At 33.3% G+C, this 25,948-nt stretch overlaps 1 protein-coding gene across 1 annotated transcript; it reads left to right on the forward strand.

Moving 5' to 3' along the window:
* The first annotated feature begins 1,793 nt into the window (after nt 1-1,793).
* Nucleotides 1,794-21,798, forward strand: LOC111058814 (beta-1,4-glucuronyltransferase 1). Its single transcript, XM_039433598.1, has 5 exons — nt 1,794-1,920; nt 4,948-5,527; nt 7,532-7,955; nt 17,942-18,190; nt 21,283-21,798. The coding sequence occupies exons 1-5, from the start codon at nt 1,878-1,880 to the stop codon at nt 21,484-21,486; spliced, it is 1,500 nt and encodes a 499-aa protein (XP_039289532.1). The 5' UTR covers nt 1,794-1,877; the 3' UTR covers nt 21,487-21,798.
* Nucleotides 21,799-25,948: the final 4,150 nt, after the last annotated feature.

Below are 25,948 nucleotides of genomic sequence, written 5' to 3' on the forward strand. Positions count from 1 at the left end.
ATGAAAAGACTGGCAACCATTCACTCTCACATTCACTCACCTTGCACACTTTCCAATAACAGCTCATCTTACTAATGCTTATTAGAAGCCACCAAAATTACATTTAAACTAAGAAATAACATTGAATAAGGATTCTAAATAGTCAGACATAAGACCGCTGAGCCATCTAAGAATTCTTTTTTTGAAAACAATCCCGAGAGGAGCATTGAAGCCCCGTCGGCTTGGTTCGGATTTAATGACTCAATGGCTCAATCGCACGGTGATAAATGGAGTTCATTTTAACCATATGTTGTCTAAGGACATTCAAAGGCTCAAAAAACATTACTTGCGACATGCGGAATTAGCTAAAAAAATGTACTTCGTCTTCAATAATTGAATCAAGAAACATATGATTAAATTCTCCGTATTCTATCCTTTTCATTTTTCACATTTTCCGTTTTCTCTTCCTACGTCGCTGTACCTCTTCTTCATCTACAAACAAGTAACAATAAATTATAACTTCTTCTTCGCTACTGCTATCCATCACTCATATACTGCAATATTTGTATATTAAATTCCCAATTCGTACACGACTCGACAAAAGTCGCAATGAACTGAAATGCCAATGCTCCGATGACGACTAGTGTGCACAGTCTAAAAAAAGTACGATCCGTCCGATGCGTGCCGTTCGTCCGATGACGATCTGTGTGCGCCAACCTTTAACAAGCATTTAACAAGCACTAATTCTAGAAATTCACAACAGGCCAAAGCCCAAAGTCCAAATGTAGCAATGTGGTGTGTCACTTTTTTCAGACGATTCGGCACCACACGATTGGGTTGAGTAGGCTCTCTTGGGTCGGCGTATTTATTTATTAATTGGAAAGAGCAAACAATACAATAGTCGAAAAAGACAAAACAGGCTATTGCCCAAAAGTTCTTTCATTTCCTAATTTTGTCTCAAGAAGCGTATTAAAAAGCTTCCTGTCCTGTCGTGTCGTACTGACTCGTATGAAAAAACACCTCATGTGTCTCTGCCCTAACTCCAACTGAGAAACATTTCTCCAGAGATCTTAAAGAGATATAGACCCACAATGCCTATGCCTTCCCAATGATAGCTCTTACTTGAAATTGAAGGCCGCCATCGGGGTATTTTAGCACGAGATATTATATCTATATATTCGTAATATTATAGATTACATAGGCATTGGTATGTAATAATCTTATAGGTTACCCCTCAATGGTCGATTTCAATCCCAAGTACTACACTAGCGCTGCATGTGAGTCTATGCATCTTTAATGTCATTGCATTTCTCGATGTCTATTCGAACTATATCAGAATAGATTCAATATTCATCACGGTATACCAGATATAGATAAATTATTATAGTATGTACATTTTGATATTGAGAGTGAAACCTGAATTTATGTACGGTATTATTATTATTATCAAATTGACGTTTCCGATAGCATTGTTGTGCATTGAAGGAATAAAATCATTCTCATTCTTATTCTTATTCTTATTCTTATACTGATATATCCATCATGCACATTACACGAATGGATTCTTGATCTGAGGTGATAAATATGTTCTAAGCATTTTCTAAAAATTATCAATTGACACACTTTCCGTGTCAATTAAATCGAATTTCAATAATGGCTCACCAAAATTACTTTAAAATACACATTACAATTTGAATACATTACACATACAAATACACATTACTTCAATAATTTATTATATCATCAATTATTCTCTCATTCATTTCAATTTTGAAATTCAAATGTAGTCTGTGAGTAAACGATGTATATTTTCTGATAAGCTTCAGCTGCGTTTCAATCCTCGTTATGGGACAAATGATAATGCTGTGGATGAATATAAAAAGCTAAAAAAGTTGGCCATGCCTGATACAGCTGAAACTCATGAGCCGACTTCCCTGCGAGGTAAACTAATTTCCTGATTCAAACTATTTTATTTTATCATTTATTTATTTATTCAGAATTAAGGTAGGCGCACACAGATTGTCATCGGACGGACGGCACGCATCGGACGGATCGGAGGATTAGATTTGATGCATTGTTTTCAATTGGAGTGCGCATACCTATCTGCACATACCTATACGCATAGTAGATAGGAGATTCCGTCAGGAATCCAATTTCAAATTCAAATTTTATTTATTCAAACTCATAATATTTACAATCAGAATCAATAAGAAAAACAAAACCACACAACTCAGTAAGATAAAAAATAATTAATAGAAGATTAATAGATACTGGTATGAATTATTAGAAAGAAATTCATGAATTGGAATACAATACTTCACGTTTGCAAGTAGGAATGAATATCACTCTAATTAATTTTAAATTTATGAATAAATGGAGAAAGAAAAAGAAGAGAGAATGAAAAGACTGGCAACCATTCACTCTCACATTCACTCACCTTGCACACTTTCCAATAACAGCTCATCTTACTAATGCTTATTAGAAGCCACCAAAATTACATTTAAACTAAGAAATAACATTGAATAAGGATTCTAAATAGTCAGACATAAGACCGCTGAGCCATCTAAGAATTCTTTTTTTGAAAACAATCCCGAGAGGAGCATTGAAGCCGACGGCTCCGTTCGGATTTAATGACTCAATGGCTCAATCGCACGGTGATAAATGGAGTTCATTTTAACCATATGTTGTCTAAGGACATTCAAAGGCTCAAAAAACATTACTTGCGACATGCGGAATTAGCTAAAAAAATGTACTTCGTCTTCAATAATTGAATCAAGAAACATATGATTAAATTCTCCGTATTCTATCCTTTTCATTTTTCACATTTTCCGTTTTCTCTTCCTACGTCGCTGTACCTCTTCTTCATCTACAAACAAGTAACAATTATAACTTCTTCTTCGCCACTGCTATCCATCACTCATATACTGTAATATCTGTATATTGAATTCCCAATTCGTACACGACTCGACAAAAGTCGCAATGAACTGAAATGCCAATGCTCCAATGACGACTAGTGTGCACAGTATCTAAAAAAAGTACGATCCGTCCGATGCGTGCCGTTCGTCCGATGACGATCTGTGTGCGCCAACCTTTAACAAGCATTTAACAAGCACTAATTCTAGAAATTCACAACAGGCCAAAGCCCAAAGTCCAAATGTAGCAATGTGGTGTGTCACTTTCATTCAATTATTTATCAATATTTCAAATTTTGAACAACGATTGTAACTTTAAATTGTGATTCAATTTGGAGAATTGTAGATGTCTTTTATTCATATATTTATTTATAGTATGTTACAATTTTCCAAGAGTTAAATTCAACAAGTTTAGTATAGGATTAGTTTAGTTTATAAACAAATCAATAAAATAAAAGCTAGTGACTCTACCAAAGTGGCTACAAAAACTATCACAACAATAATAGTTGCTAAAATATAATTTATGGAATTGACCGTATTGATGTTTTTTATATTTTTCTCATATCATTCTCATAAGACTGATGTCAAAATCTTGATTTTGGGATTGATTGTAAAATGATTGGATGGAAAAATTATGTCTGCTCATAGAATTCTCTAGATGAAATTTGAATGCCTTGTCCAACAAGCAGATAATACAACTTTGATTCTCTGTGTATGTTCAAATTGAAATTGATGAAGAGGGAATCAGAGCTAATTAAGCTAGCTGAATTGCATCGCATTAAATGATGCAATGCATAAGTTAGTAATTCATTGCATTTCAACTTACCATGGACTGCTTTACTACACTATTTCCAATTTCACTGCTCTCAGATTGGGGAAAACCTAGTAATGTAGAGTTTGTTAATGTAGAGTTTCTACATTGTAGAGTAGTACATAGTTTGTAGAGTTAATGTAGAGTTTCTATTCTCTCGATTCTCTCAATATATACAACTAGAGATGGCTGTGATGTACCTAATCAATCCATTTCTGTTCATTTTCTATACTCTAACAATAGAGTATAGTCATAAAAAATTGAAGCGTAAGATATATTATATCCCATGGTATATAGGGTGTTTATGATCCAAATTTCAAACCAATTCTCTGTTAACTCATGTCGATTTCTGTAGACAACTGAGTATTATTATAGTGTGAGGTGGGAGTGTAAGAACGGCACAGTATGAGAGACTACCAGCATTACATAGCTTCGTGTAAAAGAACTAGCCTACTAGGACTTGGATACTATCGAGAATTTGGAGCATTGAAGCCCTTTACCATGGGCTTATCAGAGATTGACAATGGTGTAATAACCAAAACCGGTCCTTCTAATTATCAATGAATCAGTGGTTTTTTGACAATTTCTTGATATGAATAATTATCACAATATCAACTTCTCAACTACACAAAAAGGCTATCTTTTCTCTATGCAAATAACTGACTGTCGTTCATTGTTTATATTAGTGCTTTGTTGAGGTGAGAGTGTAAGAACGGCACAGTATGAGACTATCAGCGTCATGATGAAGAACTACTTAAACTATCGGCTTTAGTTAGCAATGAAATTCGGGACATAGAAGTACTTTAACATGATATATCTTCTTATGCTATCTTTCCTCTATGCAAATATCTGACTGTCGTCTACTGTCTATCATTAGTGTTTTGTTGAGGTGAGAGTGTGAGAACGGTACAGTATGAGACTATCAGCATCATGATTAAGGACTACTTGAACCATAAGTTTTAGTTAGTAATGAAATTCGGGACATAGAAGTCCTTTACCATAGGATATCTTTTCTCTATTCAAATATCTGTCTATCGTCTACTGTCTATCATTAGTGTTTTGTTGAGGTGAGAGTGTAAGAACGGCACAGTATGAGACTATCAGCGTCATGAAAAAACTACTGGCTTGAGTTAAAAATGGAATTTGGAACGTAGAAGCCCTTTACCATGGGATATCTTCGTATGCTATATTTTCTCTATGCAACTGACTAATAACTGACTAGTTATTTTCAATTTTCTTTTGCAGAGTCAAACAATCTCCTGCCCACAACAGCGGTCAATCTCACTAGTGACTTCCAAACTGAGATTAATGGAGAACCAATGGACCAAACAATCGGAAATCAGCATGGGAATATCTTGAAGAATCTGTTTGGAAAGAACTGGAAGGAACAACTTTGTGAAAGTGTTGAAGCAGATGATGATACTGGCGGAGAAGTTAAAACAATCGAAGAAAATGGTAAAAGTGAAAACACAGAACCAGTAAAAGTGAATAAGAATATTGTAGAAGATGCAAGTGGAAGGGAGAAAGTGGATGTAAAACTTAATGGAAATTCAAGTCGCGAACGGGATTTGAAAAAAGTGATTCATTGTCACGATAAAGATGGGCGGTCTTTGACAGAGAAACGAGGCAATTATTGGGTGCTATATAACTATGTTATGGCAGAGGGACGCAGGCCACACTGTTGGGAGAGTATCACCTACACTACTCATACGGAATACACCTTTCTGGACAATGTGGAGCCTGTGGTTGAGAGGTGGCGTGGTCCAGTTTCCGTTGCGGTTTACGCGCCAGGGACCGATTTCGATCAAACACTCGACAGTATCAGGTAACCAGAAATCAGAAAGCAATAGATTCATAATGTAAAGCCAGTTTCACATACATCTATATATATATGCTTATGCTTTTTTCAGGCCCAGTTCATTAATAAAACACACAAACAACAACATATAGTATATGTATTTACATACATCGATTCTTGGACTTTCGATTTTTTGCCGTCCTCATGAATTTTATCAGATTAAACGGAACTTGACACACATCATCTGTTCAATCTGTTAGGATTTATAAGGACTGCAAAAAATCGTTTGTCCAAAAATGGATGTGTGTGTAACTGAACCAACACGATGATTATTCGGTATTTTATATTTTTAATATCGGGGCACCGAGCTTCACTCGTTATTTATTTATTGACTTTTGATAAACCGAACACAATTCTTTAAAATTATTGGGGAAGTACTAACAGGCGCAGCCCAAAACTGTTACTTTCCCGAGTTTTGATTCATACACTATAAATAATCCAGAAAGTAGGTTATGTTCCATACACTTGAAATCAGGTTCAATTTCTTGTTCAAACATTTGAAAAAATATATAATTTAGATTATATACAAACCAAATTGAATAACAAAATAGCACTCACTAATCACTTGAAATTGTCAAATGATGATCAACTTTAAAAATTATGATATACTCTAGTTTAGGAGGATTATCATGTCATGTCAACAAATCAGATTATGTTGATCAAATCGAATAAATTGTCTAGCTAGATAAAATTTCTCGCTGATTGATTATGATTACACAGCTGGAAATAATTCTGTCTCTCTCCCATACAGGCACATGCATCTTCTGTTATTGAGAGACGACAAAATTATCATGTTTTCCAAGGATGAATTATCCTTTTATAATGTAGTTCAGCGAGTTTTCCAAAGAATGAGACCTAGTGCAATCAAATCTTTATATCATAAACCTACTATGTTCCAAATTTCGTGAAAATCGTTGGAGTCGTTTTCGAGATCCGTAAAACATAAATAACCAGATATAAAAATAACCAGATAATTATATAAATACAGAAATTGCTCGCTTAATATAATAGGATATTTGAACTTTTCATATGATTTTAATGAGTAGACAGTCAATCTGTAAATGTTCTGTAGGCAAAAATTTACTTGAATCCATATAAGTCTGTGCAAACCTCAGATTCCAAATTGTTCTCAATTATGATCAATCTGTGCATATTCTATGGAGAAAAATACACTTGAGTTTCTCTCTCTTTATTCATTTATACAATAAGTACATTATCGAAATGATAGGAAGAGGAAAAATAAGGTAACCTTGTGCTATTCATCTCTCAAATTTAGATAATGTAGCACATAGTCCGAAACAGTATGTGCAAACCTCAGATTTTAGAATTTCTCTCATGAAGTAGGCCTACACTACTGTGAGATTTCATAGAAGTCAGGAAGCTCGTGTGTTGATAATAAATTGTCTAAGAGAAGAAGCGAAACAAAGAGGTAATTTCGGTAGAATCAGTTTAAAAACGGCAACGGTTCGCTCCCATCCTCGTGAAGGTGCGTAGGTAATTCTGAACTTTTTCAACCAAATATATCTGTATCTCACTGTTTCTGTAGGAATACTCTAAGGGCGAGGAAGGAAAGAGATGTAACTAAGGGTTTTGGTGGGTGTAATGATAAAAAAATGAAATAAAAAGAATATTTAACACTTTTAATATTATGATAACATTGGGCTGTTTCAAATGAAGAATATATTTTAAAAATCTATTGACCAGGTGACAGATATAATAAGCATAGCATTATCTGATGAAATGCGTGATTTCATGGCGCATGAGTCTGTACGCAAGTGTATCATTTTTGATTCGATGTGTTTGGACGTTTATAGCATTGTTCAATGTTTCCTGCAATTAAGGTTTTGATTTGATTAGAGAAGTGATGAAAACTGGGTAATTCATTTAACCATGTGTAATTACATGGTTTTAAGCATTATTCAGTTGAATTCTCTGAGCAAAAAGTTTTATAAAATGTTGTTTTCCAACCAGGTATCTCCGACAATGCGGTTCTGAGTTGATAAGAGACTTTGTCTCATTCCATATCTACTTCCCTCAAGAGCACATGCCCAAACATAGGCCTATTCCGCACGGCGACCAGATTCTGCAAGCTGGCCAAACCGATTGCAGAATGCCAGCCCCGTGGGTGAATCGAACCCGTGTTTTGTATCGGAAGCAGAACAATCTGCTGTACATGGTGAATGTGGGCCGGAACATAGCCCGAGTGGCTGCTACCACTCACTATATACTGTCTTCCGATATCGAACTGTATCCAAGTCTTGGTATGATCGACCAATTCTTCGACATGTTGCTTCGACAGGAGCCAGTGCTCAAGAGAAACAAACCAAAAGTGTTTGTTCTGCCACTATTCGAAGTGAATAAAACAATGCAGGTGCCAAATAACAAGGATGAGTTGGTGAGTGTTGAGATTTGTGACAACATTAATCTATGAAGACATTTTTGCTGAAGATATTACATTTCATCATGCAAATTCAAATAACAAACTGTTTGATTTTTTAGGACTTGATGTAGGCATCTCTTTATATAAAAATGAATGTCTGTGTGTTTGTTAGTTTGTTTGTTTCCTATAGACTCGAAAACTACTTGACAGAACGGCATGAAACTTTGGGAATATGTTGTGTGAATATTGGGGATGGTTTCTGACCAGAAATTTTAATAAGGGGACTAATAATTATTTATTAATCAATTTTACAGACCTATGTTTTTGAAATTTCAGGCCGAGTGGCTACTTATAATTTAGCATCCAAAGTTACTACCTGTATAATAAACACGTCACCCTGTGATCAATTGTGTACTGGTATTAAAACGGTGATTTGGAGTTGAAGCTAGTGTACCGTATTTGATTGGTACCAGCTGTAGATAATTGTTCCTTAGAAGACCTATACAAATAATTATCACTTCCTCATCATTGAAAAACTGGAAAATAATTATTCATCTCATGAGAGAGAGTTGCTCAAATTGTAACCATTAATTATTACTGAAGAATGACAGACTAAATTGATTTTTTCTAATTCAACTCAGCTCATATCCATCCTGAAATTGAAGATGGAAAGAATATGGAATTCTGTGTAATTCATCGTACATCGCATATTTCCTGGACCATCTATTGACAATCAACAACTGTGAAAACATTAAATTCATCTTTGAAACACTGATTTAAGCTACCGGTATCTATTTTTTAAATTCAACACTTTCACTCGCTATAATACTAAATTTATTATTTGAAAACTGTAGCACAATAAAGAATAGAACAAAATAGAATAAATAATCTATATGAACTATAATATCAGAAGATATGCAGAAACCTTATTATTTTGTAATTGAAATGAGAACTCTCTCAACTATTCATTGATATAAAGAGCTAATTATTTCAGAATTCGATATTAGATTATACTGGATTTATCATTTCCAACGTGTGAATTGTGACATAGTGTGGGAATAATTGTATTATTCAAACCTCATGATTGACCTGGTCTGCTGATTAATTTAGCCCTTCGATTCTATTTGAATCTAGAAAAGGAACATCCATCTTTTTTCAATCTACTTCTCGTTCTTTCTCCACTCTTACCTCGGCTTCTCCTTGTTCTCTTTCCTTCTCCTCCCTCACCCTTCCCTTCCCATCTTCATGTATTGTAACTTAATTGAATTAATGAATCTAATCTAATCTGATCTTCCCCTTGTGAAACGGTATATTGCCATCCATGTTGGGTGACATTCTTACATGAAATAGTATATTGGATAATATATACTAGTGCAGCTGTTAAGATCCCTAGCTTGCAAATAAATTTGCAAAAAGTTAAGGCCGTCCGGCTCGCAAATATACTGGGTTCAGACAACAGCTCTAGCTCAGTAGTAGATGCATGAATACTCTCAATGTAATGAATCACCATGGGTTTCAATAACTGATGATCAATAATTCTTACCGCTGCTCTCGTGAAGATATTGAAGAATACCAATAAGGAAGTCAAAAGGATAGTTAGTGACTGATTATCAGTAACCATATATTCAATCGAGAATAATGAAAATCGACTATGGTTTTTCTAGTTGATCCTTAAAACGCTCGTCATGAATACAGGTATGCACCAATTTATCCTTTCGAAATTCCTTGAGACTTACAACGCCAGTTCTTGAAGTTCTCTGGATCCTTATATGATATATTGTGGACTTATTAATATAAATATCTGTAAGATTTTGCCGGCTGAATAGTATTACTATCATCAAAGGATGATAAGTAATAAGTGCTCTGAATAAGATCAATATTAATTAATTCACTAATTATATATGCTGCAGAATAAGAATGCTTGGTACCAAGACAGCTCAAACTGTATATCACGAGATGAATTAGGAAAATAATAAAAACTTCTAGAATTTTGTATGCTGACATAAAACATGAAATATATTCCCATAAAATAACATAGACAAAAATATTTCTTGATAAATATAATTTTCTTTGAATAAATAAATTCTCTAATATTTTAACAACTATCACAGGAGTTGTTAGCATTCACAATATAGTGAGCCGTAAAAAATATCTATTCATTTATTAATACTGATGATGTGAAACTTCAGGTTGATTCAGAATTTGACAAACTGGAACCTGTTCAGTCTATGGGTTCAATAGAATATATTTCAAACAATAATTAATAAATAATAGAATAATCATTCAAATCTCAGGGTATGGATTTGTGCCATTCATGGAAATAAGCTTCCTACATCTATCAAATATATTCATAAAAAGAGTTCTTAGTAAAAATATTATAGTGTTCGACACATTGCGAAATTTTTAAACTTGAACCAAATTTATATAGTGCTTTTGAATAACTCCCCAATTCACTAAAAAGGCCTTAGCGTTAAATGAGCTCATTAAAACTTAACACTCACTCAAACGACATTCGCTGAAGTTCTTGTAGAATAATTATTAATTATCTCCAATAATTAATTAGTCAAATCCTTTCAACTCTGCTGGGCTCATGTATGGTCCGGATTGTTTGCAATTTTCTATCAGTATTAAATGTATATGGGAATATTGTATGATTAAGAACTCTTAAACAATCACTGAGTTCATAAACAATCAAACATTAATTACAAAACTTGACATTTAAAAAGGGACTGGCTTGATGATTTAAAAAAAAATTAATTGAAAGGAACCCTATCCTCATGTGCTGCCACATCGGTCGAGATCCCAAGCCAGAGAGAAGAAGTTCTCAGAGAATTCTCATCTCTTCCTCTGACAATTTGTAAGCCTTCTTCTGATTGGCTTTCTAGTCTTAGTAAAATGTGATGTAATTGGTTACTTAAGATTCAGGGTTTCTCCAACTTTGTTATACAAAGATAAATAAAAATTTATACATAAAAAACTCATGTAATAGCCTGTGAGCATTCAAATAAATAAATCTCAATATATGATACTACAATGCAGTATACATTTAATTTTTTATGTGAGCTTTGTATACTCTTGGTTTTTCATACTTGTTTAGATTTCAATAAATACTCGAATAACATAATAATCGTTGTTTTCTCCTTACATGAACCTTCTTTTACATCTAGAAATATATAATTTTCTGAGTAAAATATAATTTTCAATGTCATGAACTACGTCTAATAAAATATTATAAGCTATAAGTAATTGATTCAGAATATCTTTAATTTTTTCTAATTCTATGAAATCGTTTAAATCATCATTAATTATCAAAAATTTCTCTTTCAATTCATTGAAGTTTTGGTTCACAAGTTTAATTGTTTCGTTGAATTCTACAATAATGTTTTGACTGATTGAATAATGGTTTGAAATTTGATTGGCTAAATTATCTTGATTATTATACAGTTCGAGAATCAACTTATCGTATTTTTGTTCGTCATATGCGTCCAAATTACCAGTGATAAATTTAAAACAGATCCAAGACTATTTATTAAACCTCTTTTATTGCGTTTGACATTTTCATTGTAAAACAAAATCATTTCCAATTTTTCTTCAATAACAGACTTTGTATGGTTGATGAATTTCAAATAGTTGATTGCATCTCTTAATTTACTACTGTTTTCTGTAACGAAATCGGTTTTTGAACTTATACTAATATTTTTCCAAAAATAGTGAGATACCTTATCATAGTAATTATTCAAATTTTCAATTTCTGAATACATTGATTTCAGATCATAGTTATGTACAAAAACGTGCGAGTTATATACAAGTTTGGCTTTGCCAAGGTTAATTGGTACAATTCCAGAATTAATAGTAACATTCTTAATGTCTATTGCTGTTCCTGATCTTGCTGCGTACAGGATGAAGAGGGACCTGGAAAAGGATTGTCATTGTCAATAGTCAGTTGAGTCACTGTCTTAGGTTTTTCAATGTCATTAGTTTTGATGATTTTTCTAGGTCTTTTAATTTTGGAAAGGTGTATTTTAGATTTTGTGTTATGGTGTCTCGGTACGATTTTAGCTGTTTTAAGGTCTCTGTTCACAGATTCGATTTTCTCTTTGTTATATTTGTTTTTTGTCTTACTCTGTTTCTGCATATTTTTAACGTAGATATCGGATGGAATTTCAGGCAATGGTTCTCTATTCTCGTTCACTTTCTCGATAACCTTTTCTTTAATTGCTTGATTCGTTTCTCTAATGTGTTCATACAGCTTTTTGGTTTTTTCTCTGTGTTGATTGACATAGTCGTTCATCATCTGTTTGCCAATGTCAATGTCAAATAAAGCATTTGCGTTTATGTGTCCGTTCAGAATTTCAAATGGAGTTAGTTTTGTTACAGAGTGAATACTATTATTGTACGCTAAAATTGCATGTTTCACTTTTCTCTCGATAGAATCGTCTTTGAATTGAGTTTGATTATTAAGGAGTCTAATATGCTCGACAAGGGTTGAATGCAATCTTTCACACATACCGTTTGACTGGGGATGTTGTGTGCTAATAAAGTGAATCTTTATCTTATGAAGTGCCATCAATTCTTTCACCACATTATTAGTGAACTCTGCACCATTATCTGAAACTATACTTTCTGGAACACCGTGATGACTGAAGAAATCGAGTAGTTTATCAACTATTTCAATTCCTTGTGCACTAGTAAGTGGATAGGCTTGTGCATAACGTGAAAAACTATCTATTATCGTCAAAAATTTTCTTTTGTCAAAGGTGATGCTATCGATATGAATAGTTTGAAGTGGTTTTGAAGCAGTGGGGGTAAGATTCATTTCCAAGTTCAAGGGTACTCTTTCGTATTTTGTTTTTAAGCAAATGTCGCATCTATTGATGAAATTTTGAATTCTGTTTCGAGTATTTGGCCAGTAGTACTTTCTTTTAATTTGCTCATAAGTTTCTTGAATGCCACGATGATTATTCTTTCCGACATGATAGTTATCGATTATCTCTTTTGTCTCTTCCTCGTTTGTGACATCAATCAGTTTTTTCGTACAACGTACTAGTTTGAGTTGTGTATTTTTGAAATAAGTTGCAATTACTACAGTGAATTTTTCGTAGAAATCATTTTCAAAGTATAGACAATATTTTACATTCGGAACTAGATATTCTTTTACAAATTCTACTACATCTTTCTCAAAATTATTCTCGGAAATTTCTACAATAATTCGGCACTTGTTTTCAAATAGTTTTTGTATTTTTACTTTTCGTGGATTGTATTTCACTAGATTTAGTAATATTTGATTTTTAGCAAAGTTCACTGGTTCGTCGAGAGTTTGAATTCCAATCATTTCATTACCGTGATAGTCTGAATGCACTGTTTGATCGTCAGAGTCATGTTGTTCTTCTCGAATGTCAAGGTTGTTGTCACGTACATCGTTGTCGTCTACATTTCCTATCATAGATTGATCGTCAAGTTCAGAAAAATGCATTTCAATAGCTTCGTTTATTATCTTATCTACTTCTTCACCTGTATTTTGTCTTGAAGGACCTGGAATAACATCATTATTATTCAATTGGATCCTAGATAGAGCATCAGCGTTTTGATTCAAAATTCCTTTTTTATAACAAATCTCGTAATCGTATTCTTCTAGTTTCAATCTCCAGCGGAGAAGTTTGGAATTTGGTTCTTTTATTGAGAATAGCCACTGCAATGGTTTGTGATCATACTCAAAGCTTCACTTAGACTTGAAGGGTTTTTTGTTCTCATCAGTGATCCTATAGGTTCATTCAGACCTCTCAAAAATACCCTAAGGGCAAGCTGCTTTGCGTATTCGCATAGAATAGTTGAATTTGCTGCCATCTTCGTAAGGAAATATGCAAGTTGTAAGTTGAGAATCTTTTGAATTCTCTCGTGAAAATGAAAAGGGCTTTCGCTACTTTCTTGTTTCATTTCTGTCATTTCAATATTCAACGTGAAACAATCACGTTTGTCAAGATAGCCGTCGAGAAGTACTCTTCTCACTTCAGGCCAAGCATAAGTGTTTCCACTGGTTACAAGTTCTAAAGCTCTACCTTTGAGTCTAGAAATAATAGTAGAAAATAGATATTCATTTTGAAAATCATCGGGATTCGATTGTACAAAAAACTTAGCAACTACTTTATCGCAAATCGATACAAATCTGTTTAATAATAATGGCTCTCCAGAGAATTCTGGTATCATATCCAGGAATTCTTTTCTTAAAACAGGGGTAGCAGCAGAGGGTGCTGTATCTACTGATTGATTAGGCATTCTGGAATATTTAAATGTTTCGAGAATAACCAAACTAAAATATTACAATATTAAAACTTAAAATTAAGACTTACACTAAAACGAATGCTATGCTCATCTCTTCTGATGTCCTTTCAGCGTTGATGATGCACGTTCGATGAAGAAGATTTGGTGATGATGATATCGAAGTTTGATATCCACTGCACTTCACAATGTTGGTGTTTCGCAGCTTGATAATTCACCACACTTTTCGGATGTCGCGAACGCGAGGTCCTTATATTACAGACGATCGTTAACAGTTTAAAAACTGAAGATTATGTTCATTAATCCCGATCGTCCTACCGACTGCGCCAGCTAAATAATGCGTTCAGTAAGATTTCTTTTTAAAAAGAAATCTTTATTTTTACAAAACACAAAATTTGGAATAAAACAATTTAAACAAGTGAATTTGATAAAGTGAGTACCTCTCGCTTCGATGTTGTAAGCAGGACTGACGCTCGATGCGTGAGAAAGCTGGCTCCAACAGTTCCAGGAGAGTTCCAAGAAGTTGTATTGAAACTGCTGACTGCTGTAGGTTCTCACAATGTAACTTGCATGAATACTCTCAATGTAATGAATCACCATGGGTTTCAATAACTGATGATCAATAATTCTTACCGCTGCTCTCGTGAAGATATTGAAGAATACCAATAAGGAAGTCAAAAGGATAGTTAGTGACTGATTATCAGTAACCATATATTCAATCGAGAATAATGAAAATCGACTATGGTTTTTCTAGTTGATCCTTAAAACGCTCGTCATGAATACAGGTATGCACCAATTTATCCTTTCGAAATTCCTTGAGACTTACAACGCCAGTTCTTGAAGTTTTCTGGATCCTTATATGATATATTGTAGACTTATTAATATAAATATCCGTAAGATTTTGCCGGCTGAATAGTATTACTATCATCAAAGGATGATAAGTAATAAGTGCTCTGAATAAGATCAATATTAATTAATTCACTAATTATATATGCTGCAGAATAATAATGCTTGGTACCAAGACAGCTCAAACTGTATATCACGAGATGAATTAGGAAAATAATAAAAACTTCTAGAATTTTGTATGCTGACATAAAACATGAAATATATTCCCATAAAATAACATAGACAAAAATATTTCTTGATAAATATAATTTTCTTTGAATAAATAAATTCTCTAATATTTTAACAACTATCACAGGAGTTGTTAGCATTCACAATATAGTGAGCCATAAAAAATATCTATTCATTTATTAATACTGATGATGTGAAACTTCAGGTTGATTAAGAATTTGACAAACTGGAACCTGTTCAGTCTATGGGTTCAATAGAATATATTTCAAACAATAATTAATAAATAATAGAATAATCATTCAAATCTCAGGGTATGGATTCGTGCCATGCATGGAAATAAGCTTAATACATCTATCAAATATATTCATAAAAAGAGTTCTTAGTAAAAATATTATAGTGTTCGACACATTGCGAAATTTTTAAACTTGAACCAGATTTATATAGTGCTTTTGAATAACTCCCCAACTCACTAAAAAGGCCTTAGCATTGAATGAGCTCATTTAAACTTAACACTCACTCAAACGACGTTCACTGAAGTTCTTGTAGAATAATTATTAATTATCTCCAATAATTAATTAGTCAAATCCTTTCGACTCCGCTGGGCTCATGTATGGTCCGGATTGTTTGCAATTTTCTATCAGTATTAAATGTATATGGGAATATTGTATGATTAAGAACTCTTAAACAATCACTGAGTTCATAAACAATCAAACATTAATTACAAAACTTGACATTTAAAAAGGGACTGGCTTGATGATTTAAAAAAAAAATTAATTGAAAGGAACCCTATCCTCATGTGCTGCCACATCGGTCGAGATCCCAAGCCAGAGAGAAGAAGTTCTCAGAGAATTCTCATCTCTTCCTCTGACAATTTGTAAGCCTTCTTCTGATTGGCTTTCTAGTCTTAGTAAAATGTGATGTAATTGGTTACTTAAGATTCAGGGTTTCTCCAACTTTGTTATACAAAGATAAATAAAAATTTATACATAAAAAACTCATGTAATAGCCTGTGAGCATTCAAATAAATAAATCTCAATATATGATACTACAATGCAGTATACATTTAATTTTTTATGTGAGCTTTGTATACTCTTGGTTTTTCATACTTGTTTAGATTTCAATAAATATTCGAATAACATAATAATCGTTGTTTTCTCCTTACATGAACCTTCTTTTACATCTAGAAATATATAATTTTCTGAGTAAAATATAATTTAATTCATAATAGTCAAGTAAGCAATCAGCTGATTTATTCGATATTAATTCAATAAATTGTCAATTGATCTAAGATCGATTGACGTATTAAATCAAAACAAAGGATTCTAACCTCAAATTGTACAAGCAATCTTTTTTTTATAATCTGCCAATAGTAAACAAGCCGCTTTATAATTTTATTTCTGCCAAAGAATTCTCATTACTGCATAATTACAATTTTGCATGGTTCTCTTATGGCTTTATAGATGATATGACTACTCTTTATCATAAATAAGATTCGATTTTATTTGAATGATACCTTGACTAGGCTATCTATTCTTTCAATTTCCCAATTCTATTAAAGATCAGTTGGTTTCTTCGAAATTATTTTATGGTGAAAAGACACAACGTCATACCCTTCTATGCTTTCTTCTCCTCTCTCATACTTATATAATTTTTCACTCTTAATGAATTTTACTTGCTATTCTATCATAAAAGATTGTTTATTTTATGCTCTTACCTTTCCACAATTAGAGTGTCTCACGATAGATGTAACAGCGGAAGACCATAGATTCTACTTGAAATTTGCAACAACAAATAATGTAACTTACAGTATAAGATATCTATGTTAACCTTAGTTTTCGGAATATATTGATTTTTTGAAAAAACGTCAAGAACTGGTACTCAAAATCTAATCCTAAGGATATGGTTGGGGAGAGGAATAAATTTAAAACAGAGTTTATATATTCCAATAATGTGGGCTACATTCCATTAGGGCTACTTGATTTGTTAGTTGAAAAATTTCATAGTACTCTTTTCTACTAAACCAAACCAGGCTTTGAACTAGTTTTTATTATGTTTTAAATAAAAAGCTTTTCAAAAACAAAAGGGTACTGTAATATCATATTTAACAAGTTTTCCTATAATTTGTTCCTCTGTTTGACGTTCTTGAACTTTCTATGAGCATTCAAACTGTTTTCAAATTGGCTTTGAACTCAACAAGAAAATGTTACTTTTTCAGTTTGTGCACTCATCAGCAAATCTATATATTTCAAAAACTAAGGTCGATATAAGACAATTTTACTAATCTCGAATCGGAATAAGAATGGTGCTGGCGCCTTGACTGCAGCAGAGGAGCGCAGTCCGCCACTTAAGTGACATTTATGGGCTGTACAAAGGTTAGTGGAAGGGAGGAACACTCTTCTCCTTCTTCTTCTTCTTCTTCTTCTTCTTCTTCTTCTTCTTCTTCTTCCTCTTCTTCTTCTCTCTCTTCTTCATCTTCTTCTTTCTCTTTCTCCCCTCTTCCCCTTCTTCTTCTTCTTATTCCGATTTGACATTAGACATATTTTGTTGCCAATTTCATGACTTTTGTAGAATCTATGGTCTTAGGCTGATAAAACTTTTGGGCGACAACCTGTATAATGAGATTGTTGACAAGTGAGTGTTTGATTTGACAGATGAAAATGATGGAGAATGGAACGGCTGTTACTTTCCACAAGTACGTGTGTGATGATTGCCACAGAATTCCAGGCTTAGGCAACATTGTCTACTGGTTAAATACGTCAGCTAAGGCTGACAATTCCCTGCATGTCTTCTTCGTCGCAAAACGAGACGGCCACTGGGAGCCTATCTACATTGGCACCAATGATGAGCCGTTCTATGAGGAAAGAATCAGCTGGGAGGGAACGTATGACAAGTTTATTCAGGTAGTGTGATAAGTTTGACAAGTTTACTCAGGTAGTTTGATAAGTTTGATAAGTTTACTCAGGTAGTTCAATAAGCAGTTTGACATGCGTTTACTCAGGTAGTTTCATAAGTTTGACATGTTTACTAAGGTAGTTTGGTAAGTTTGACAAGTTTACTCAGGTAGTTCGATAGGTTTTACAAGTTTACTTGGGTAGTTCACTGAGTTCGACAAGTTAACTCAGGTAGTTTGATAAGTTTGACAAGTTTACTCAGGTAGTTCACTGAGTTCGACAAGTTAACTCAGGTAGTTTGATAAGTTTGACAAGTTTACTCAGGTAGTTCGATAAGTTTGACAAGTTTACTCAGGTAGTTCGATAAGTTTGACAAGTTTACTCAGGTAGTTCGATATGTTTGACAAGTTTACTCAGGTAGCTCGATAAGTTTGACAAGTCTACTCAGGTAGTTCGATAAGTTCAACAAGTTTACTTATGTAGTTTGATAAGTTCGACAAGTTTAATCTGGTAGTTGAAAGATAGACAAGGATAGCACACCAATGTTAATCAAATGGTGCCATTATAACTTCACTACAGAATAATTCTTGTCAAGTTATATGGTAAGAATGAATTATTATTTTCTCCATTTAAATTTCAACCAAGGCTTTGAAATAGTCCCGCTACCCTTGACATCTCACGTCCTGCATTGGAGTGTGCAATAAGGCGCAAATCTGATTGAAATAGCCCAAAAATCTTTCAATTACAATTATTGATTACTTTCAACTGATTTCATCAATAATTAGCTTGCAATTGACGAAAATATTATACTTTATTTGCTGATCTCTACTTTTCCTTCTATTTCGAGACTGATAAGCTCATGATTTTTTTATTTCAATCATATTCATATTATTGTGATACATTATATGATAGTATATGAGAAACTAATACTTCGATATGATGCAAGATGAATAATATATGATTCATTGAATCGATGATACAGTCTATTATACATAGAATAGATACAAATCTATGTGACTCTGAGTGACTAATCTAGTCAATTTGAAAAATTTCTACTGATTGTGAGTAGCATGGGAAATGGAGGTCCTGGGATTTGACTGAATAGATACTTATATTTACTGCTATATCTATAAATTAACTAGATATGATACAGAGTGTTTCAAAAAGAATGACCCATTTTCAAACATTCATATTTATCTTAAAAAATGGTGCACACAAACCAATTTTACATCAAATTACTCACATTTTTTATCAAGTTTTTTTTATTATGTATTTATAAGTGCTGTATGTTCCCTCCTTTTGATGGCAAAAGGATGTAGGCCTACTCTATTTCCTCAACACCAACTTGGATAGGGCGCACAGGACTGCAAGACTTGGCTATGCATTCCTGGCCTCCACGGTCCCCTGACATAACACTGTATGATTTTTCCTGTGGGATACGTTAGAGATCGTGTTTTTGTTCCTCCCTTGGCACTTGATATTGAGGAGGTAAGAACCAGGGTAACTCTTGCAATAGTTACAGTCCGAGAAGACATCTTGCGAGCAGTATGGAATAATGAATTTGGCAACCGTCTAGATGTCGTCCGAGCCTCAAAAGCAGGGCACATGGAACACTTCAAATACATCATTATAAACTTTATAATTCTGTGAGTAATTTGATGAGAAATTGGTTTGTGAGCACCATTTTTTTCAAATGAATAAAACTGTTTGAAATAGGGTCATTTTTTTCAAACACACGGTATATCATGATAATCATGGTTATTATTGACTACCTAATCATACATGTAACTTAACATTTATATGTATTGCAAAGAGTATTCTTGCATAATATTTGAGCGTTCTATTCTCATGGTATTATTCAATTTTCAGTTGAAACGAAAACATATTATTTTCAATCTAGATTGACAATGTAGACTACCCTTTATTTGTTTTTGAATTGTATTTTTACTTTCCTTGCCCTATTACCATAGGTAAGGAAAGTATTGCTTTCCGAAAAAAATTAAGGTACCCCAATTTCTAAATTTCTGTGTGTGTGTGTGTGTGTGTGTGTGTGTGTGTGTGTGTGTGTGTGTTGTGTGTGTGTGTGTGTGTGTGTGTCTGTGTACACGATATCTCATCTCCCAATTAACGGAATGACTTGAAATTTGGAACTTGAGGTCCTTTCACTATAAGGATCCGACACGAACAATTTCGATCAAATGCAATTAAAGATAGCGGCTGAAATGGTGAAAATGTTGTCAAAAACAGGGTTTTTCGTGATTTTCTCTGAAACGGCTCCAACGATTTTGATCAAATTCATACCTAGAATAGTCATCGATAAGCACTATCAACTGCCACAAGTCCATGTCTGTAAAAATCTCATGAGCTCCGCCCCATCAATGCAAAGTTCGATTCTAGATGCCCAATTATCAGGCTTCAGATACAATTTGAACAAAAAAAATCAAGTGGAGTAGATTGAGCATGAGAATCTCTACAATTAAAATGTTCAGTAACATTTTCACCTAAAATTGAAAATAAGCTTTAAATTCGAGAAAATATGATTATTCAATTATTGTTGATTCTATTAAATCATTCACTATGAAGAGATAGCAGACCTCATGTGTGTCTCCAGCGTTATTGCCCTGTCACCAGCTGACTCAAATCTTTGAATAGTAGCTTTGAGATGCGCGGGAACACTAGCGTCAGGTGATCAATTTTCATAACGGCAAGGAAAGTTGTGTGAGTACGCCACACCAGGTTTTTATTATTTTACCTTAACCTTCATATAGGCCTACCAGTCGATTGTTTCACAGTAATAATATTAATACTAATAGAAAATATTATACTAGTATTAATATTAATATTTTTGCATAGTAATAATAATTTCATGATTTCTAAGAATCAGGCGCAGGGCGAGAAAGTTTATTCTTGTTATAATTTTTATTACTTACCGTACTTTTTCAAAAGTTCTCTTTCGAACTTGTCCCAATTTACAGTTCATATTTGAATTGGAGATTAGTCATTCTTTTATGGCTATGGTCGTCTGGAAAAATTCTTTCAATGCTGGTATTATCTGTTGATGAACTTGAATAAATAATGTTTCTAAATTGTTGCTTTTACAGGGTTACATAATGTGTGTGAAGGAATACGAGTTCTTAATTCTGGACAATGCATTCTTGGTTCATAGACCAGGTATTAAAGAAATCGTCAAAGATCCTGTAAAAGAAAAAATGGTTAAAATAAATAATGCACTCGTCTATTCTATCAGACCGGAGATTGCGGTATTATATGGTTCACACAAGGACTGTGACCTCATCACCACATGATTTGGGTTCAATTAAACTAACAGTGATATGGTAATATTGATATAATTGTATTGTAGGCTACATTTTACTGACATTATTATATCTAGTTATCAAGTTTTGATAACTACATATCATTTTGATTGAGAGAAATTTATTTATTTCATTCCAATTCTACTTTATTGAGTAGGCCTATAGGCTACAACCTCAAAAAACTGAATTACTTTTGTTTCAAACGTGAAATGTATATTGACAATATTATAATCCACTTTTTTATGTATTTGAACATGACATGCAGTCAATTTATTAAGTAAATAATTAAAAACTTTTACTTACTGACTGAATTACTTTTGACCGTCTAGCGATCATTTTCAACAGTGCAGACCGGAAATGTTTTGACGGTTAGGAAGATTTGTGGTGTTTATTATGTGATCAATAAGTTTGTTGGATTTGAAATTCAGCTGTTTATTTAGTATGTTGTTACTGTCTAGGATGGTGGCTTTATAAATTTCAAACTGTTCTGTTGTATTTAATCAATGTCCGTTTCTTTTACCTTTCAGTATTGTGAGGTTATAATATATAATTATTTTTCTCGTGAATGGAAATCAATAATGATAATAATAATAATAATTAATAATGAATTCCCTTGAAGAGATTCCAAAACTTTGATATGTGATCTACAAACTTTATCGTAGATATTTTGGATCTAAGTATTTTCATAACTAGGCTAATGGTTTTATCCAATGATTGTCATCGATTTTCTTGTTAATAGAACAAATTCATGAATCGGATTTAAATTTCAAGCTTTAGTTCACTCCCCTTTGATCATAAAAGAGTTATCATATTGATAGTTATAGTTTTTTTCTCTTGTTATATAATAGAACAAATTCATGAATCAGATTCAAATTTCAAGCTTTAGTTCACTCCCCTACCTTTGATCTATTGAAAAGTTATCATGGTGATAAATTCCAAAGTCAGTAAACAGAAAGTCTACTAACTCTGGATAAATTCTACTCCTAGCTCTTTAGTAAATTTCACTTCAATTCACTGTTGCCAGATCGTCTTTTCACAATGTAGAATTTTAAAGTAATTTTTATTAATAATTTTGTAATAATTAGTTATTTACAAAATATTTCATCTTAGTTATGGAAATTCATTATGAAATAAATGAAACATATAATTTCTTGCTTTATGAAATATTAATTGATTTTTAACGAGAATGAACAGTTACATCAATAAACCTTTATGAGGTATCGTCCATAGAAGGCATTGACAAGACAAAGGATCAGCAACGTTTTTCTCCTATTTCTCCACTGCCATCATAAAACGTGGAACTCACTGTACAGTAGTCAATATAGTCCAGAGTCTATCAAGATGAAAATTCAAAGTTGACCAGGTTTGTTTTGAATTAATAATATTTATCTCGGGCTATCTCTATTTTATTGCCATAAATACAGAGGGTCCCAGAAAAAAATCAATTTTCATGAGTCAAACCACTTATCAGGCTGATGACATCAGCTATTGTATTTTTTGGACCATGGTAATAGTTGAACAATTGACTATTCTTACCATATTCACAATATTGAGAATAATATTGTTATAGAGTTAGCCTATATACTATGAAATACAACTATACATAGCCTACCTGTCTTACTCCATAAAATATGTGTTTCTATTAAGGCTGTGCAAAGGCTAAAATAAACTTTCTACTGGTGATATTTTTCAAAGTTTTTTTATTTGTATACTATCAAGCTATCAAAAATTGAAACGTTTTCTCAGGAAAATTTTTTTTGATCATTACTTTTTGAAATATGAGTGCCTGAAGTTTAAATTTTTGTGCCAGAACATTTCAAGCTCGATGAAAGATAAAACCATGAGATTTTAAGGATAGATTCTTCATGGTATTGTTGATCTATTAAAACAAAAATTCTCTGAAAATATAAAATTTTTGAGAAAGTTATTCAATTTACCAAAAATGACCGAAAATAATTAAACCAAAAGTTATTTTTGGTCATTTTTAGTAAACTGAATAACTTTCTCAGAAAAAAACATTTTCAGAAAATTTTTGTTTTATTAGATCAACAATACCATGAAGAAACTATCCTTAAAATCTCATGGTTTTATCTTCTACCGAACTTGAAATGTTCTGGCACAAAAATTTTAACTTTAGGCGCTCATATCTCAAAACGTAATGATCGAAAAAAAATGTTTTCCTGTGAAAACTTTTTAATTTTGATAGCTTGATAGTATACAAATCGAAAAACTTTGAAAAATATCACCAGTAGAAAGTTTATTTTTAGCCTTTGCACAGCCGTGTCCACACTGAACAAATGTTCGACAAACATATTTGTTGAAATAGTTTGGGCAAATTCTATTATGTTTGACAAACAATGTTTGCCCGTGGCCAGTGTGGACGCGTCACCAAACAAAATATTTGTAAGTGAGGAGAACAGGTTTTATGTTTTACAGCTGTAAACACTGAAAATATTTGGGAGAACAGTAATTTTCTGTTTGACAAACAATGATTGTCCAAACTTTATAAAATGTTTATCCCTGAGCTCCTCAACAAACATGTTTGCCGAACATGTACGGTATGTCGAACTTTTGTTTAGTGTGGACACGGCTTTATGTTCTATAAGTTCTAGTCAATAAAGTCCAGTCTATGAAGATTAAAAATCAAATTTGACCAGGTTTGATTTGAATTAATAATATTTTCAAGTAACTCAGCTTTTCAAGTCATACCATGCAATAACTCTTGTAAACTAATGAAGAAGATTTAGATCAAAATCATTCATCTGGCTTATTAACACCGTCGACTTCCACAGAACCCAGCATATTCACTTCAGCCTGTCAGCATTGATTGAATGAGAAGCATCAATGTTATGCTACTAGGGATGCTGACAGTTTAAATGAATTCCACAGTAGTCCCACTCCAGTTTTACTAGATAATATGCCAAGTTTGCAATGTAATTTAGATTGACTACTATCTAGAAACACAGTAAGCACTGGATCCAGAGTTCAGAAATGGTTGCTTGGCGTAAGTTAGTCAGACATATACGTTCATTGATCACTCAATTAAGGCAGCTCTTTTGTGCCGGGGTGTAAGTGCTATTCTGTGGTTTGGGACATGCGGTTGAGTGTTATATAAGGCGCGGTCTGATCTCTCTGTAATCGGGCTCATCTCACGGGTGTAATATGAAGAAGCAAATTTGAATTAAACTGCGTTCAACTTCGACGATGGATCATGGTTACAGACTGGTTGGACTACGCCGTCTCCTTAATCAACTGTCACATTGGTTAGGATCAAAATAATTGTTGTGAACTAGTGTCTATGCGCCCCATTATACAGTCTAATATTATGTGATTTTATCTCTGGTGAATCTCCAATCAAAGATGAATGTAATAATAGAGGTCATAACTATGAATTATAATTATAATAATCGAATCACTCTACTATAATATTATAATACTAGCTTTCCCGGCGAACTTCGTATCGCCAAAAAGTCAATGTATCTCATGTCACACTTGACTTTATTTGGTGAATCATGAAATTTATCTGACAATCAATATTTTCATTTACATCTCAATACGGACTTCCTATGTGCTTAGTCATGCAGCATTTATTATTCCGACATTGCAACATATTCTCGAGATCAATAATTGGTTGTAATATCTTTCAGTAAAGTGTTGAATTAAAAAAATAGATACCGGCGGTAGGTTAAATCAGTGTTTCAAAGATGAATTTAATGTTTTCATAGTTGTTGATTGTCAATAGATGGTCCAGGAAATATGCGATATACGATGAATTACACAGAATTCCATATTCTTCCCATCTTCAATTTTAGGATGAATATGAGCTAAGCTAAATTAAAAAAAAAATCAATTTTGTCTGTCATTCTTCAGTAATTAATGATTGCAATATGAACAACTCTCTTTCATGAGATGAATAATTATACGTTGAAGGTCCCCTGATTCCAAAAAACTGGATTTTGGGTATTGGTCTGTATGTATGTGTGTGTGTGTGGTGTGGTGTGTGTGTGTGTGTGTGTGGTGTGTGTGTGTGGTGTGTGTGTGTGTGTGTGTGTGTGGTGTGTGTGTGTGGTGTGTGTGTGTGTGTGTGTGTGTGTGTGTGGTGTGTGTGTGGGTGTGTGGTGTGTGTGGTGTGTGTGTGGTGTGGTGTGTGTGTGTGTGTGTGTGTGTGTGTGTGTGTGTATGTGCGTCTGTGTACACGATATCTCATCTCCAATTAACGGAATGACTTGAAATTTGGAACTTAAGGTCCTTTCACTATAAGGATCCGACACGAACAATTTCGATCAAATGCAATTCAAGATGGCGGCTAAAATGGCGAAAAGTTGTCAAAAACAGGGTTTTTCGTGATTTTCTCGGAAACGGCTCAACGATTTTGATTAAATTCATACCTAAAATATTCATCGATGAGCTCTATCAACTGCCATAAGTCCCATATCTGTAACGTTTATTACCT

This window comes from Nilaparvata lugens, chromosome 7 (genome assembly GCF_014356525.2).
Source record: "Nilaparvata lugens isolate BPH chromosome 7, ASM1435652v1, whole genome shotgun sequence".
NCBI lineage: Eukaryota > Metazoa > Arthropoda > Insecta > Hemiptera > Delphacidae > Nilaparvata > Nilaparvata lugens.

Coding starts and splice junctions, on each gene's coding strand:
- LOC111058814 (XM_039433598.1), top strand. CDS start 1,878: ATGCCTGATACAGCTGAAACTCATGAGCCGACTTCCCTGCGAG. Junction 1,921..4,947: donor TGAGCCGACTTCCCTGCGAG/GTAAACTAATTT, acceptor TTTCTTTTGCAG/AGTCAAACAATCTCCTGCCC. Junction 18,191..21,282: donor CGTATGACAAGTTTATTCAG/GTAGTGTGATAA, acceptor TTGCTTTTACAG/GGTTACATAATGTGTGTGAA.